At 42.1% G+C, this 14648-nt stretch overlaps 1 protein-coding gene and 1 long non-coding RNA gene across 8 annotated transcripts in view; one reads left to right on the top strand and one right to left on the bottom strand.

The window, feature by feature from the left end:
* sox6 (SRY-box transcription factor 6) overlaps positions 1-14648 on the bottom strand; it is a 137877-nt gene that overhangs the window by 30187 nt on the left and 93042 nt on the right. For 5 of the 7 annotated variants that reach the window (XM_056371135.1, XM_056371118.1, XM_056371160.1 and 2 more), the window contains 2 exons: positions 9196-9319; positions 5103-5182 (listed from right to left, as the gene is read on the bottom strand). In XM_056371135.1, the coding sequence (XP_056227110.1) occupies positions 5103-5182; positions 9196-9319 (204 nt within the window). The remainder of the gene's footprint in view (positions 1-5102; positions 5183-9195; positions 9320-14648) is intronic. The other 2 variants (XM_056371153.1, XM_056371178.1) reach the window with 1 other exon arrangement.
* LOC130165972 (uncharacterized) overlaps positions 1-14648 on the top strand; it is a 166376-nt gene that overhangs the window by 131739 nt on the left and 19989 nt on the right. The window lies entirely within an intron of this gene.

The following is a 14648-nucleotide window of genomic DNA, read 5'->3' as shown; positions in this document are numbered from 1 at the left end:
CCATCGTTCCCTGTTTCCCAGTAGAGCGGAGCAGATCTCGGCGAGCATGGATTCAAAGTGAATGCAGCATGCCCAAGGTCAGCCTGTTAGCCTCTGGTAATTAAAAACAAGCCCTCTGGAGGCAGTAGAGGTTAAACAGGGAGGTTCACTTTTCTGCCTGTGACATTAAACTGAGATTACACACTCTGCTGATGATGTTAGACATCTCACAGGTATGATATTCAATTAAGATGGGCAGCCTCGTTTGTTTAGTTAAACAACATAGCCGATACTATGGCTCAATATATAATCAATTATGAGAAAATCAATCATTGTCTCATAACTTCCGTCTATGCTTTTTTTTTTTTTTCTTTCTGCAAACACAAGAACATATGCCTTGTAGTATAGAGATTAAAAAAAACTTTCTGAGGCATGGAAGTATGTGCTGGAAAATACAGTGGCAGATATTTGTCAGATTTGTTGCTTCCAGCAAGGATGGTGTATTGCACATTTACAACTGCAGCGTGCAAAAATATAAAAATTTATACTAAAATATTTGCCTAAAAGCCAAACAATTCCTAATACCAATTGACATCCTCTGCATTTTACATGAAATGAGTATTATCTGATGACTGCCGTACTCTATTAATCACACCCATGTCTCTTTGTTTTGCAAGTGAGTCTGTCTGTCTGTCTGTCTGTCAATGTCTCATTCACCTCTGTCTGGCCTGGGCGCTGGGCACTGGGCTGGATATGAGGTTATTAACTGTGCTTCAGTGCACCACACCATTTAAAAGGCAGCACAGCGCCAGCCCCGTTTGCCACAAGGCTTGTACAGGCTCATTGCCCATGGCGACCAGGCAGGCTGACCCAGGCTAGGCCCAGATGTCAGGAGTGGAGCAAGGCGTCCTGGTGCACTGTGCCGATGCTTTCCAGTATGGCCCAACATCTGTCTCGTCTGCTGGCACCCAACCTGCTCTGCCCTCACCCCTCCTCCCTCCTCTTGGCTTTCTCTATTTCTCTATCTTACATCTACAGTATATATATTTAAGTCCTTCTCTATCAGTTTTCTCTCTCTGGCACATACACACACAAACACAGTCTGCCTTGTGTAAGTGTGTGTGGGTTTCTCCAAGCCCAGGGGCCCCAGAGCCAGCCCTCCCATTCAAAGTTGCTCACTGCATTATCCACTCTATCTGTCCATCTGTCCCTCTGTTCACCACTGCCTCCATCCAGCTGCTCACCTAGCCGTCCTATTAGCCAGCCTTCCACACACAGCTAGCATTGCTGCACTGCTCTGGGTTACCTTCAAAGACCGAGCTCCTCTGCTCATAAACACAGAAACAGCTGCTCTCTACAGTATGTCTGTTCTCTCTTTTCTCCCCTCCTCCTCCTCTCTCTCCCTCTCTCTCTTTCAAAGTCAAAAGTGCTTCACTTGTTAATGATGGAAGCCGTTTCTTCACATCTGTACTACACAGACGTTTACATCCAAACAAAAGATAATATGCAGTTTGCTGCTCTCCCACTTTCTTCCTGTTTGTCCCTGACTGTGTAACACTCTTTCTTATCACTCCAGTCTAAGCCACTGAGGACTCCTTCAGATATGTCTGTCTGCTTGAGATCTGTCCAAGTTGTCGCTGAGCATGTGGGCTGCTTTTCATCTTTATAGTGGGAGCGTCAGCTGAGGCTGGGCCCAGGTTTATCATGGGCCTAGAGAGATGCCACAGGAAATGCGGTGGATGATAATTACAGCGTTAAGTCTTACTCAAGCAGCTTGACTTCCAGTACTGTAAAGCATAAGGATCTGATGGGCTTGGACAATTCAGGGGGAAACAGAGCAAGTGTAACACTCAGACAGAACAAGAAAAGAAAAGAGGATGGGAGTAATTGAGAGAGAAATACACAAACTAAGACACTTAGAGAAGATTCGAGATGTGGATGGGAAATTGGAAAAGCAAGACAGTGAGACAGAGGAAGCAAGAGATAGAAAATGAAACTTTGACTGAGTGAAATCAGAGGATTTCTATTTATTTAGTCCATGGTGATAATACATACAGATAACCCAGATGTTCTATTAATGCTTTCTTTAGAATGGCTTAAGCCCCAAAGTCTGCTTCCAATGATAAAAAACAGGACTTTCTCGAAGGTCCTCCTGTTTATTGGCTCTGTAAAAAGGACGGGTCACATATATTAAGTTCATATTGGCCTTAAGTAAATTGTTTTTCACTTGGCAACTGATGCAAGGTATAGTGTACAAACAGCAAATTAAGTGTTACCCCAAATAGAAAATTCTTTTGTCGAATTAGGGAAATTCCCTTCTTGTCTCTTCACTCAATTGAATATAGTAGGTGTCCGGACAGATTGGGCTACAATCTGAACACAATTTCCTCTGTTAGGTGAGAGGTGTCAGTTGTAATCAGGGAAGGACAGGCAGGGATGGAGCCATTGTTTCCTGCTGCACCCGGGCTCATCCCGGCTCTGTGTGGGCACTAATGAAGAGGGGCATGTCGCGCAGGGATAGTTTACCCGCCTCCTCTCCTGTGAGTTGAGAACGAGAGCCAATCTGTCAGGAAAACATTGAGTGAAATTGCCCTGTGGTACAGCAATGCCTGGTGACAGCCACTTGCAGACTGCCAGCCACCAGAGTGATGCTACCACCCTGTATTGACAAGCAAATTACAGTCTCCAACACTCAAACGCTTCCTCGAAGATTCATTTACATCCATCAGCTTTAAGCCTTTGTTACCTTGTTGGGTTTTCTTCTCTTAGAGAGAAAGGGCAGGGGCTGGGGGGTGGGGATCCCAGACTGTTATGACAGAGGAGATTGTGAAGAGGCTGCGTGGCCAACATTAAGACTGACGGAGCGGCTAGCCTTTCTGACTGGATGGCTGATCACATTACCTCTGCAGCATTGTGGGAATTAATTCTTCCAATAAGATAATTTTTAAGGTTCATATATTGCAAAATCTAAACTGAGTAAATTGGTGAAAATTATACCTTGCCATGCAGCTGACAGGAAGAGATATTTTAATTGGGAGTGGGGGGGCAACCTATTCAGCTATATGTGTATGGGATTTTGCGTGTGTGTGTGTGTGTTGTGTAAGGAAGATGAAGAATGGGCTTGGAGGTGGAGCTAGAAAAGTTTAGGGCAGTTTAAAGGGTTAGTCTTGTGCTTGATGATGCATGAAAAATAAACTCAATAATATAATAGGTAGGTCATATTTTCAGGGGAGCCTTCCATCAGCTTTTTGTTTTATTTTATTTCATTTCATTTTAATACTGTTAACCCTAAGACACATCTAGAGTGCAGTCACGGGTACTTCACTGCACTACTTACCAGACAAAGTGTCTCCTTATTTTGTTTCAGTTCAGATTAAATGATCCCTTTTTTTTTATTGTGTTGGGATCTCGGCATTGTTTATAAGATTTCTTTTCTGCCTCCTTTGCACTCACAAGTGTATTAAAGCACACTTTTCAATAGTTAGATTTTGAAGACGAGGGAGAGTGCTGGTGCTATTATTGCTCCAAAAGGGAGGAGAAGACTCTAACTTAATTCCATGTCTGGGTTGATATGATGTTTTTAATCATAGCGGGCTCTCAGTGCTTTGTAGAGGAAGTGGTGGCAGTCACATGGTTTGTTGATCCCAGCTATGTAGAAAAGGGCATGTTTGACTTGCCTTGCTATTTTAATGGGAGTCTCTATGCAGGGTAAATAGCAGCCAGCAGGCGGAATATGTGACAGGCTGACAGACTTCAATTAATGGAAAATGCACCTCTTTTTGTTTACTGTGTTCTATAAAGGTCAGCCAAGTCATGGTCTTGGAGGCACTGTTTTTGCCCGTTCCCAGGGTTAGATACATAATCAGAATTAATGACTCTAGACCCGTCTCCCCTCCTCACCCCAACCTTCAGATATATGACTGTCTCATCTGACCTCATACACCACTATAAATAGACTCAGCATGCCTGTCTGAACAACCACCCCTTTCCACTGGACTTTACTATGATACACAAACTAAGTGACATATATACACTCTAGCAACATATTCACCTACGCAGCCTCCATCTTTTATTCTCCCAGACACCTGTGCAAAGTTTTTCCCCCACAGTCTTTAGCTCTCTTGTGTAATCTTGTCATACTTCTCTCTGCTGTCGAGCATCACATGACCCAGCTTTCAGTATGTTTTTGCTGTTGCTGACAAAGCAGCAGTGGCGACTTAACCATATGTTAGGAGAAATGCTTTTCAATCCTTTGTTTCCTTCTTTTATTTCCAAAGAGCAGCACTGATTAGTTTCAAACAGACTTAAAATCTGCAGTTACTCAGAACTGCAAAGGAAGCAAGCAGAATAAATATGGTTGTTATTCAGCTTCCCGTTGTATGTTTTTCATGGAAATTAAAGTAAAAAGTTAAAAGAATCATGATCACCAATTTGGAAACAAAGCTCATGCATATGCTGAGAGTGTTGAGGTAACAGTAGTAGTACTAATAGTAACTTGAAGGATAGAACACAGATAATTATCTATATTAAACACTATGGCCTCGGGTTAAGGTATGACCTGGGTTCAGCTCTTTTAGATGCTGTTTGAGAAAGGTCCTGGAGGAGCCTGTAGGGCTTGGAGCCTATCCCAACATTATCTGCCGCTCTGAGCCCCTACTCATCCTCATGTTGTATTACATACTATGAGTTTGCTTTTACTACATACATATTAGAATTATTCAGATTTTTATCCATTCTTTCTTCTTACTTGTTTTTCTCACAGAGATAAAAGAAGTACTACAGCGGTTTTTCTAGATAAAAGCAATAAAAAAGACATTCTTTGCTTACGCAGTCAATTGTCCTCTGATAAATTCACTGGCAGGTGATTAAAGCAACCAAAGTGATTCTCATTCCCTCTAATAACTATTATCTTCCTTACTCCTCTGTCTGGCAGAGCTAGTGGGGATAAATCCTCTATAAAACGGGATAAATTACATATGTAAGGTGATAAGCGTGTGTGAGCTGGGGGCCTCCAGGATTATTTAGTGTGCAGCTCATTACTTAGCGTACAGCTGCTTAGCCATCCTTTCTGCCCTAGGCTTGGCGGGCTTCCCTAGCATTCTTTGTCATAGTACCGTACATACCTGAAGCTGAAGGGGGCTGAGTCCTGACGCTGCTGCAGCTGCCATTGTGGATGGAATGAACTGCACCGGGTAGTTATCACCTGTCAGAGAGGGAGAGACAGACAACAATGCATACAGGTTCAGACAATGAGCCGGCCCACAGCGGCCAGGCAAGTGCCAACACGGAGCCTGGGCCCTCCACTGCCATGCCACAGCAATGTGGCACATTGCAACGAGCCCTCGGCTTCAAGCCCAAACATCTGCATTAACAAAAGGCTAAGCTGGTTTGACTGGAGCAGGATTACTTAGGAACGTTCCACATCATTCCCTCCTTCCTCCACCTGCACTCTACTCCTCCTGGAAAATACCATGACAGCAATAACTACTACATAGTTTAACGAGTAAGGAACTCTTTTAAGGTGTATGTGTGTGTGTGTGTGTGTGTGTGTGTGTGTGTGTGTGTGTGTGTGTGTGTGTGTGTGTGTGTGTGTGTGTGTGTGTGTGTGTGTGTGTGTGTGTGTGTTTGTATTCACAATAAATGTTAAATAACTTACATGGTATTCAATTAGCGATTATGTAAAAGGACCAGCATGTTCTCTCAGGCAGTTCATACAGCTGTAGACTTGCCTGGCTATTGTTCAACACTTCATTGTTTGTGTTTCAGTGATAGCTTTGGGAGCAAAGTGAAAGCACTTGTATGTGAACTGGTTAGAACAAGTGTGCAGTCACAATAACAAGGAAAAAAAAAACACACACACACTTTTTTATCTCACATATCACTGTGATCAAGCAAGGAAGAATTGGCCTCCAAATAGCAGCACTATTCATTACTATTCACTGCTGTTGGCCCGCCATCAGCACGTTTGTCAGACAGGGATATAAAAACGGCTGCAGTATGAGTGATATCCATGGGGGTGCAGAAGCTTTTACACATTCAGCCTAGTGTGTTGAGACAGACAGAACAGCCCCAGTGAGACGGGGCAGCACAGCGTTCATAGAGGGGAGGTTGGTCTGAAGCATGTGTCTGGAGGAGTGGAGGTGGGGTGCACAGTGGGGAGCGGGGAGGGGTAGTTGGCCTTCGCTCAGACCCCACTTCTGCCTGTCACTTCTCCTCACAAACATATGGAGCCATTAAGCCACAGACAAGGTAAATGTATATACCTTCTCTTTCACTTTGCCTTCGCTCGCTCGCCTCACTTTGCAATCTTGTACAGCACAGCACAATGTGATACAGGCCATGGAAATTCAATCCCCATTTAGTAGCAAATAAAATCACACAGCAGAAGTGGTTTCAAATAGTGCCGGCTTGGATGTTCGGGGGGTGCACTGTGGTTATTTCTACACCTCCTCTTTTTGGTATGGCTTTCTTTCTGTCTCTCTACCTCTGTGCTGTCTGTGATGTAGGATTTGGGAATAATAAATGGCTGGATGTCTTTAGATGTCATGTGAAACCTGGGGAGGGTCATGTGCTAAGTGAGCACACCCCCGCTGCCTGGGGGTCTCGGGCTCCAAGGTCTGGGTCTTGGGTGCACACAGTCTGTGTGGCGGCACCAGACTCCAGTAGAATGGGCACTGTGCCAGGTCAGCGTCACAGCTCAAAGTGAACTGAGTTTAAAACTCTGGTTTTTTGTTTGTTTGTTTGTTTGTTTGTTTTAATAACTGGTGATGGCTGGTCCCATGCCCAGAGCCTGAACCCTGCATGCTAAAGGGGGGAAGTAGTTCAGGTGACGCCATGGTCACAACAGGCTATATTTCCTTCATGTGATACCATGAAATATAAGTCATAGATCTGGTAAGGGTTGGCAGACGCAGCTGAGACCTTTCTTAGACCTGATCAAATGATGATGAATGAACTGTATGACTGTATCACGTAGGCTTTATCCTGTCTTTTCACTGCCTTTTAAATTTCATGAATTACCAAAGCTGTTCACTGAAAAACATACAAATGAATTAAAATTAAATTAAATTGTTAAGATTTCATTCTTCAGTAGCTCTGATGAGGCCTATACAATAGAAAAAAACCCTTAAATTACCAAACCTAATTTATTTAAGTTACTGTATATCAAGAAAGAAACCATGTTGTCGAACTGGAGTAACTTGCATCACAAACACCACAGTATCAGAGAATGGGTTCAAAAATGATGACTAAAATGTGGTAAAAATACAAGATTTAGAATAAAATAGCATTAGCAAGCTGCAAACTGTCAGCAGGATGCTTATGGGAAAGACTGGCAGAGGAACCCAAAGACTATGGGGTCATTCTGCAGGTCCATTAGAAGTACATCAGACTGAATGCTGCCATGTCTGTGTAAACAGTGCGAACATACTGGGAAGTCCGACTTGCATCTATTTGTTTAAAAGATGAGTCGGTATTTCTATGACTGTGCTTGTCTACCGTGCAACACCAGGCCATTGAGCACAGCCAGTGGATGGGGTGATGACTTACCACTATGGTGCTAGAATGACTTTGTTGCCATGTGAGCACCACAGGGCTGGGGGTCATAAGCAGTGGTCCCTGGGGGCTGTCTCATAATGATAACATCAGATTAGTGTGCCTTAGTCTTGGAAGTGAATGCTTGGCCACTCACTTCATGGAGAAAAGACACGACAGCATCCTGTATACCCTGCAGGTGGTGGTGATAACATTGTACTCTCTGGATATATTGTGTTGGATGGGGGGAAATAATAGAGGTTTAAAAATACCTCTTCTGACTACGAGAGTCATTTTCAGACCCCCTTTGCTATTTCTCCATGAACTCATGAATTATGCAAGAACCATACACATGACGACCCCTGACCATGATTCCATAATAGCTCCTGTTATTTGAACTAAAACATTTTCCGTGTCAAACCTATTGCAGAAAGCACACTGGTAAAAGACTCCCCCTCAGGCACTTTGTTTAAGCTGTCATGGCTCCATAGTTCCAAAATAGCTGACTTTCTTTTTCATCCTGTGGTTTTATAGTTAATTCATTAACTGCGCTACCACACCTTTTTAATGTTCTGCTGCGAACCTGCTGACTTCCTAGTGTTTCTTTTTCCATTTTCTGCCCTCCTCCTTGTTCTAGTACTGTCTCACAACAGAAAAGCTGACTTTTTTTTGTAGCTCACTCATAAATCCTTTTCTTTTTCACAGAGAATGTTTCATTAACACAACACTGTCTCCTTCACTTTGCATGTGTGGGAGAGAAAACGGGAAAACATTTTTTTTTAAAAATCTACAAATTCTGTGATTCAATTAAATCAGTCATAGATTTGTCCAAAAATTGCCTGGCCCTGGGACCAAGTAAACCGTGTGAGAGAAAAAGCGTTAACTGAGAAGCAGGGAGAAATTTACCATTGATCTTTTTTATTTATTTATTTATTTTTTTTAATTTAATATGAGTACAGTAGTGTGTGGTGCCACATCTTTAATTTTCACAAGAATATGAGGGTGTATGGAGTTACTGTTTTGGCAGGGAATCAGTAAACATGTTGCAACAATTTTTCAAAAAACATTTCTTTTCTGTTTTTTTCTTTTGAAAGCTGTGGAGCCTGACTTTAGTCAATTCGTAAGACAAAGGAAGTGAAAGGGGCATGCCGTTACAAGCAATGAAAATTTATGTGCAGGAAAACCAGTTCCTTACATCATCCAAAAACTACCCACCTTATAATTGTCTTTAAATTACTTAATTACACTGTTAAGAGGCATGATTGTGTGAAACTTTAATAAAACTGTTAACAATAGAAAGAGGTTTCTTGCAGGGTTCCTCCCCTGTGTTATTGGATCTCTAACAGTGGATACTTGAAAAACGTTTACAGCCAGCACAGCACACTCCTGAAAGATACTTTCATGTTGAAGACATGTTTACATTCCTCTGCTTCTCTGCCCATATCTATTGTTCCACATGGACTAGAGCATTCCCAGGCCTTGGTCCCAAGTCCAAGTTCAGACAGAACAGAGCATGTCAGTTGTCTCAAGTGTGAATCAAGCACATGTTTGTTACTATATATTTGTTATGTATTAAGTTGTGTGACAACTTTATGACTAAAAATTATAATTATGAATAAAAGACATAGCAAGCAGACAGGAAAAGGGGACAGAACAAAATGAAGACTTAAGTTGCAAGCATACCTGGCTTATAAGACATTCCCGGAGGGAAGAGAAAGCCTTGCTGGGCGGCGGCGGCTGCTGCCAGAGTGCGTTGGTCGTGTGGAAAAATGGGGATCATGAGCGGAGGCATGTGACCCTGGACCTGCTGAACAGATAGGGAGCAGAGATCAGAGAGAGGCCTAAGCATAGGTATGGTACACAGAAACACAGAGCCCACTCAGGGGGAGGCCAGATCACAGCTCTCTCTAACGCGTGCTGACAGGAGGCTCTGCGGCAATGACGGCCCTCGTGTGCTCACACAATACCTAGCCGAGCTACGCCTGCTCTTAATCCAAACCACAATTTCACCTCAGTACATCAAAGGCCCTGCACACGCACATTGTTCCAGCATCAGTTAGAGGAAGCGACACACAGGACGGAGAGCAGAGAGGCTCGGTAGGTCTGTTGGCTTCTGTAGAGAAGTACTGTAATTGTTGAAAGAAGCATTCACCAACATCCAGGCTGTTGCAGTAAATACAACATGTCAGCAAGAGGATTGTTGAATGTATTACACAGGTGCAGAGACAGGACTGATCAGCATGTACACATACTCACCTCAAGGGAAAATCAAACACTCACATAATCATGGATGATCATTTATTTAGATGATAAAAGCCTAAAGACAACCCAGTAATTTACTACAACTGTTTTCGGCAGAGGAAAAACTGCAGGCAGTTGAAAAGCACTTGCCACTTGCTGTATTTCATTTTAAAGTCATTCTGTGTCTGTCTGTTCCACTCACATATTAACCTTCAACATTCAGCCTGTTGCTGACTTGCCTTCTGGGGATATCAACACAAACTCCCTGCATGTGTGTGTCAAGGGTGGGTGAGTAGCTTATGTCTCAAAAGTGGCGGGTGGGGGTTTTGCACACATGTTGCAAGCTCCAATCTCACTGTCATTCTCCGCTTCCTGAAACTTTATGATGGGGAGCAGCCGGGCTACCATGGGCCTGCAAGAGTTAATCTAGTACTGAGCCAGGCCACCTCAAGGGAACCTGCCTGGAAAATGGGTTAATAAAGGTCATCCCCCAAAATAAACACTTTACAGAATGTTTCTCCATTCATCCCTCCTTAAAATCAACTTGCAATAAAACGGGTCTGGGTGCAATTACTGCCGCTGCATTGGGGCATGAAATCAACCTGCTCAGAGCAACGACTTTTCCCCCATGTTCTGGCTGAGGTCTGCTATGATCTCCACTTTTTCAGCCTGTGCTGCTTCCCCTGTAGACCCTTTACCAGAGTAGTCGCACCCAGTTTCTCTCACAGCTAGCACGCTAAACCTACTTAAAACTACTTTATTGATCTGTCCAGAGGTGCAGAGCTAGACTGAAAACTAAGTAAATAGAACCATTTATGTCTACTGAGCTTTTACAGAAGTGCAAGTGCAGAAAGTGCATTATGGAAGAATAGAAAAGTATGTAATTCTTCTAGAAATAATTCTGTAAAATGTGCTGTTGCTGAAGAAAAATAAATGTCCAAGGAGACTGCGACAAATGACCTTAAATAAAACATTGCTTTATAGGGTTTGTGTTCCAAGTTTCCAGGCTGAATGGATGAAAGATGGATCTTGGCCTTGCATGTATGGAACATATGGAAAAACACAATAATTAATGTCACAACATGAGGTAGGGCCAGTGACAGGCGGGGGGACACTGGGGAACACAGCTTTTCTCTGTCTGTGTATTTGGACTGTAAAACCAGATGGAGTCTGTAGCTGAATGTGTGGTAGTCACAGGACAGAAAAGGGCTCCCTCAAGTCCACATCCCTCCATATGTGTTGTAACTGTGCTGCATGGTAGTTCATACATTTTCATGAATTAACTAACATGCATTAGCAGTAAATTAAAAGTTGCGTAATTTTTTTTTCCTAAATGAAATTACTGACTTTCAAATATTTTAGCTAAATGGAGAAAACAAAAACATTCTCACTCTATTTCCAGGAGTGATGACTCTTGACCTGAGTTTTTCAAAGTAAGCAAATCATTCACAGCTCTCTGTCCAAATTTCCTCTTGCTGGGAAATTCACAGGGCTCCAAACACTCTCCTAAGTCCAAACAGCTTTGTGAAACTGCTGTACACGCAACCTTAAAGTGTAATGGTCTAATGTTAAGGACGCTCTTGAACATAATTATAATCATCCTTTTTAAAATCATACCAGCAGAACAAACTGAGCAACAACCAGGAGAACAGCTTCTTCACATGAGGGAACAATAGTGTGATGGTGCGCAATGAAAAGTATTTAAATATTTTACATCATTCACTCAATTCCATATTCCAATTTGCTTTTAATTATTTGTGTGACTACATTAATTAAAATAACTGAATTTGCACAAAAGATGTATACAGATGAAATACAGTATAGACATCAGCAAAAGGCAGCAAATACTTGGACATATTTATCTCCAGCAACACCAAATGTAAATGATATAATTTCATCTGGGATATCAGCTTTTATTACTATTATTATTTTAAAATATGGAGCAGTTTATACAGGATTCATCGAGGCAAGACAGAGTGTAAATGTGCGTTGAAGGGGAAATAAATGCATTGAGTTTGAATTGCTGTGATTTGCAGTAATGAGCTCCACGCATTAAAGTTTAATTTACGGCAACTAATGTCAGAGAAAGGCAAATCAAATTTTGAGGAGCTTCAAGGTGGCAACAAATAGTAGAGGTTAGTTGAACTGTCAATTAACCGCTGGCACACTGGCTGAGCAGATTCTTACATTTTCACGAGAGCTTTTTAAGAAAAAACTGACGGTTAAAGCAAATTAGAAGAAAAAAATAAAGACTTTTTTTTTTTTTTTTTTTAAAACAGAGAAAGAAAAAAGTGCATACATATGTGTGCCTTCTACTCTCCCTCAAGTTCATCTATGTATGGGCTGAGTGCCCAGGATATTTCTATTGCCAAGATGATCTTGAGGAGTCAGAGAATGAAGTGGAGCAGATGTGAGCGGGCCACTTGGGCAGCGTCCTCCCTTCTCCTCGTAAATACAGCGGCATTGTTGTGCTGGCACTGCTCTTCCTTTGTCTTAGCACTGCTAAGTACTGGATAATGTCATTTCACACCATCTGCCCCCAGGCTTCATTAAAGATACATGAATGGGCTATCTTATGAGGAACAGGTGCTATTGTTTGTCCCTCAAGACCCAGCACTAAGGATCTGACTCGGAATACTTGAAGAGGAGCATCTGTAGTGATCAGTCAGACAGACTTGGCTGAGGCCCCCATCTCTGCCAGCACGCGCTCCAGCAGAGGTTTCCGGGGGGAACTCAGCCGCCTTGCAACATGTATCATCAATTCACATGACCTGATGAAGTCTGTAGCAGGCCAGCATGCAATCTGTTTCCCTCTCAAGGAAATGCTGTTATTTGATAAATAGCACCAACTTGCAGCTTTAATGCAGATAAAGATACCATGTTATTGAAAAGCTAATCAGATTTATTTGACTCTTTGTTTAATTTTTAAAAAAAAGTAAGAAAAAATACAGTACAGCTAATTACAACATTTATATTCTTTTCATTTTTGATAAAAGCCTTTGTTCATATTTTTAAATTGATCGTTCATTTGAGAAAATAAAACTTCAGAGTGTAAGTTAACCAAGTTAAAAATGAAATCAAATACACTGTAGCTCGACTGATTGATACAATAGTTTACAACAGCAGCTCATTCCGGGGTCAGACTGCAGAGGGTGAGTCAGACAGCTCAGACAGACTCTCAGACTCTCATCTCTGATGTGTAAATACACAAGGTGTAAAAGACAGGGTAGACTTGAAAGAGCTCCCTTTATTTCTCCTAGCACTTACAACACATGCAATATGCACACACACACACACGTATTCACACCCAAATTCGTTTTAATACTGCATTAACCCACGAGTGATGTACTTCAAGATGTACATCTAGTTGCTTACAACCAATGCTTACTAAGACATTTTAGATGAAAGATGCACTTTTATTTTTAACAAGTTGTGTTTCATATTTTAAAAATACTTCTACAGACCTCTATTAAACCTCAGAAAAACGCTATAAAATATTTCTGCTGATGAAAAAAGTGAGTGATGTTTTTATAAACGTGCAAGCATCCACCTATAACACACGAGCAAGCAGCTCCGAAACACTGAGTGCAAATGGAGATGTACAGCGCATTACAGCTCTCACTTGGGCCCCTGTCAACACCCATGTTCTTCACTGTCTGTTAAAGCCTCTACAAAGCACCAAGGAGGCCTGAAGACCCCCTGCTGGCTTTCCCTCTAAACCCCATTACACTTGCATGCACTGATCCACACTCATGCTTTGCTACTCGTTATAGGCCACAATTCTCTACATGGAGGAAACAAGTTTTTGTTTTTACTGGCAAAATCAGTTAGTATAAACATGATTAAAAGACAAATTGGATAAAAAGGCAAACATGTAACCCATTCTCACCTTGTTTCATGGTTATTAGCTTCAAGTGACCTGCGAGATCGTGGCTCTAATATTCTGATTATCTGCTACTTGACACCTTTCAACACACCTCTTACACAGATGCTTATCTTTGATATACTCTGCTTTCATTAGCTTTGGAGGGACTTCAAGTGTTTTAGTAGAAGTCTGAAAACAATACGATTGTAAGTAGCCAAAAAATTCTGAGGAGCTCATGGTGATGATGTTCTTAATTCTGTACAATAATTTAGATTACAATAGGTGCCTTTCCCATTAGGAAAAGATCACAATCACCAGTAGCTAGTAATTAGAGGAGGACTCATGTTTCACTGACATCTCATTTTAATAAAATTACTTCCACACTTTAGTAGCTGTCAGATCTGCAGCTCTCGCTAACCTTCTTTTTCACATTTTCTATAGGAGGGGTTCTGTAATTTCACCCAGAGAGGATAGACTCCAGCTGTTGCTGTAAGAACTGATAGTTCACACTTCGTTCCCCCCTGCTCTCCACTGAGCTGCACACCAAACGCCTGCGAGTAGAAATCACCTTTTGTGATCCATTTGAAGGGAAAGTGATCTTGAGGAAGCTGGCAAGTCTGGCTTCATCTCAACAGCAGCACACACAGTAAAACTGACACTAGACAGCAGGATATGTTTAACACCCGCCACTGTGTACACAGCCCGCTGGGTGTACACTGTACTGGAGCTTAACCAGGAGGAAAATCACTCAGTGGAAGCACTTCTCTGCTGCTGAATGGTCTGCGTTGCTTCAGAATCCGCCACCCCACCCCCACCCCCAATGAAACAATCAGTGGTTCTTTAAACACATATTACTCCTTTAGTACAGGTCACTTATCTGCCGGTTATACTAATGCTGTACACTGAACAGTTACATCACATGGCAGACACACACATTGATCGAACAGAGATACGATGTGTTTGGATTTGTCTGTAGCTAATGGTAATCAGACAAATAGATCAATAGATTTGAACTAGACTTTGATGCTCC

This window comes from Seriola aureovittata, chromosome 1 (genome assembly GCF_021018895.1).
Source record: "Seriola aureovittata isolate HTS-2021-v1 ecotype China chromosome 1, ASM2101889v1, whole genome shotgun sequence".
NCBI lineage: Eukaryota > Metazoa > Chordata > Actinopteri > Carangiformes > Carangidae > Seriola > Seriola aureovittata.
This window is presented reverse-complemented; position numbering and strand designations above follow the sequence as displayed.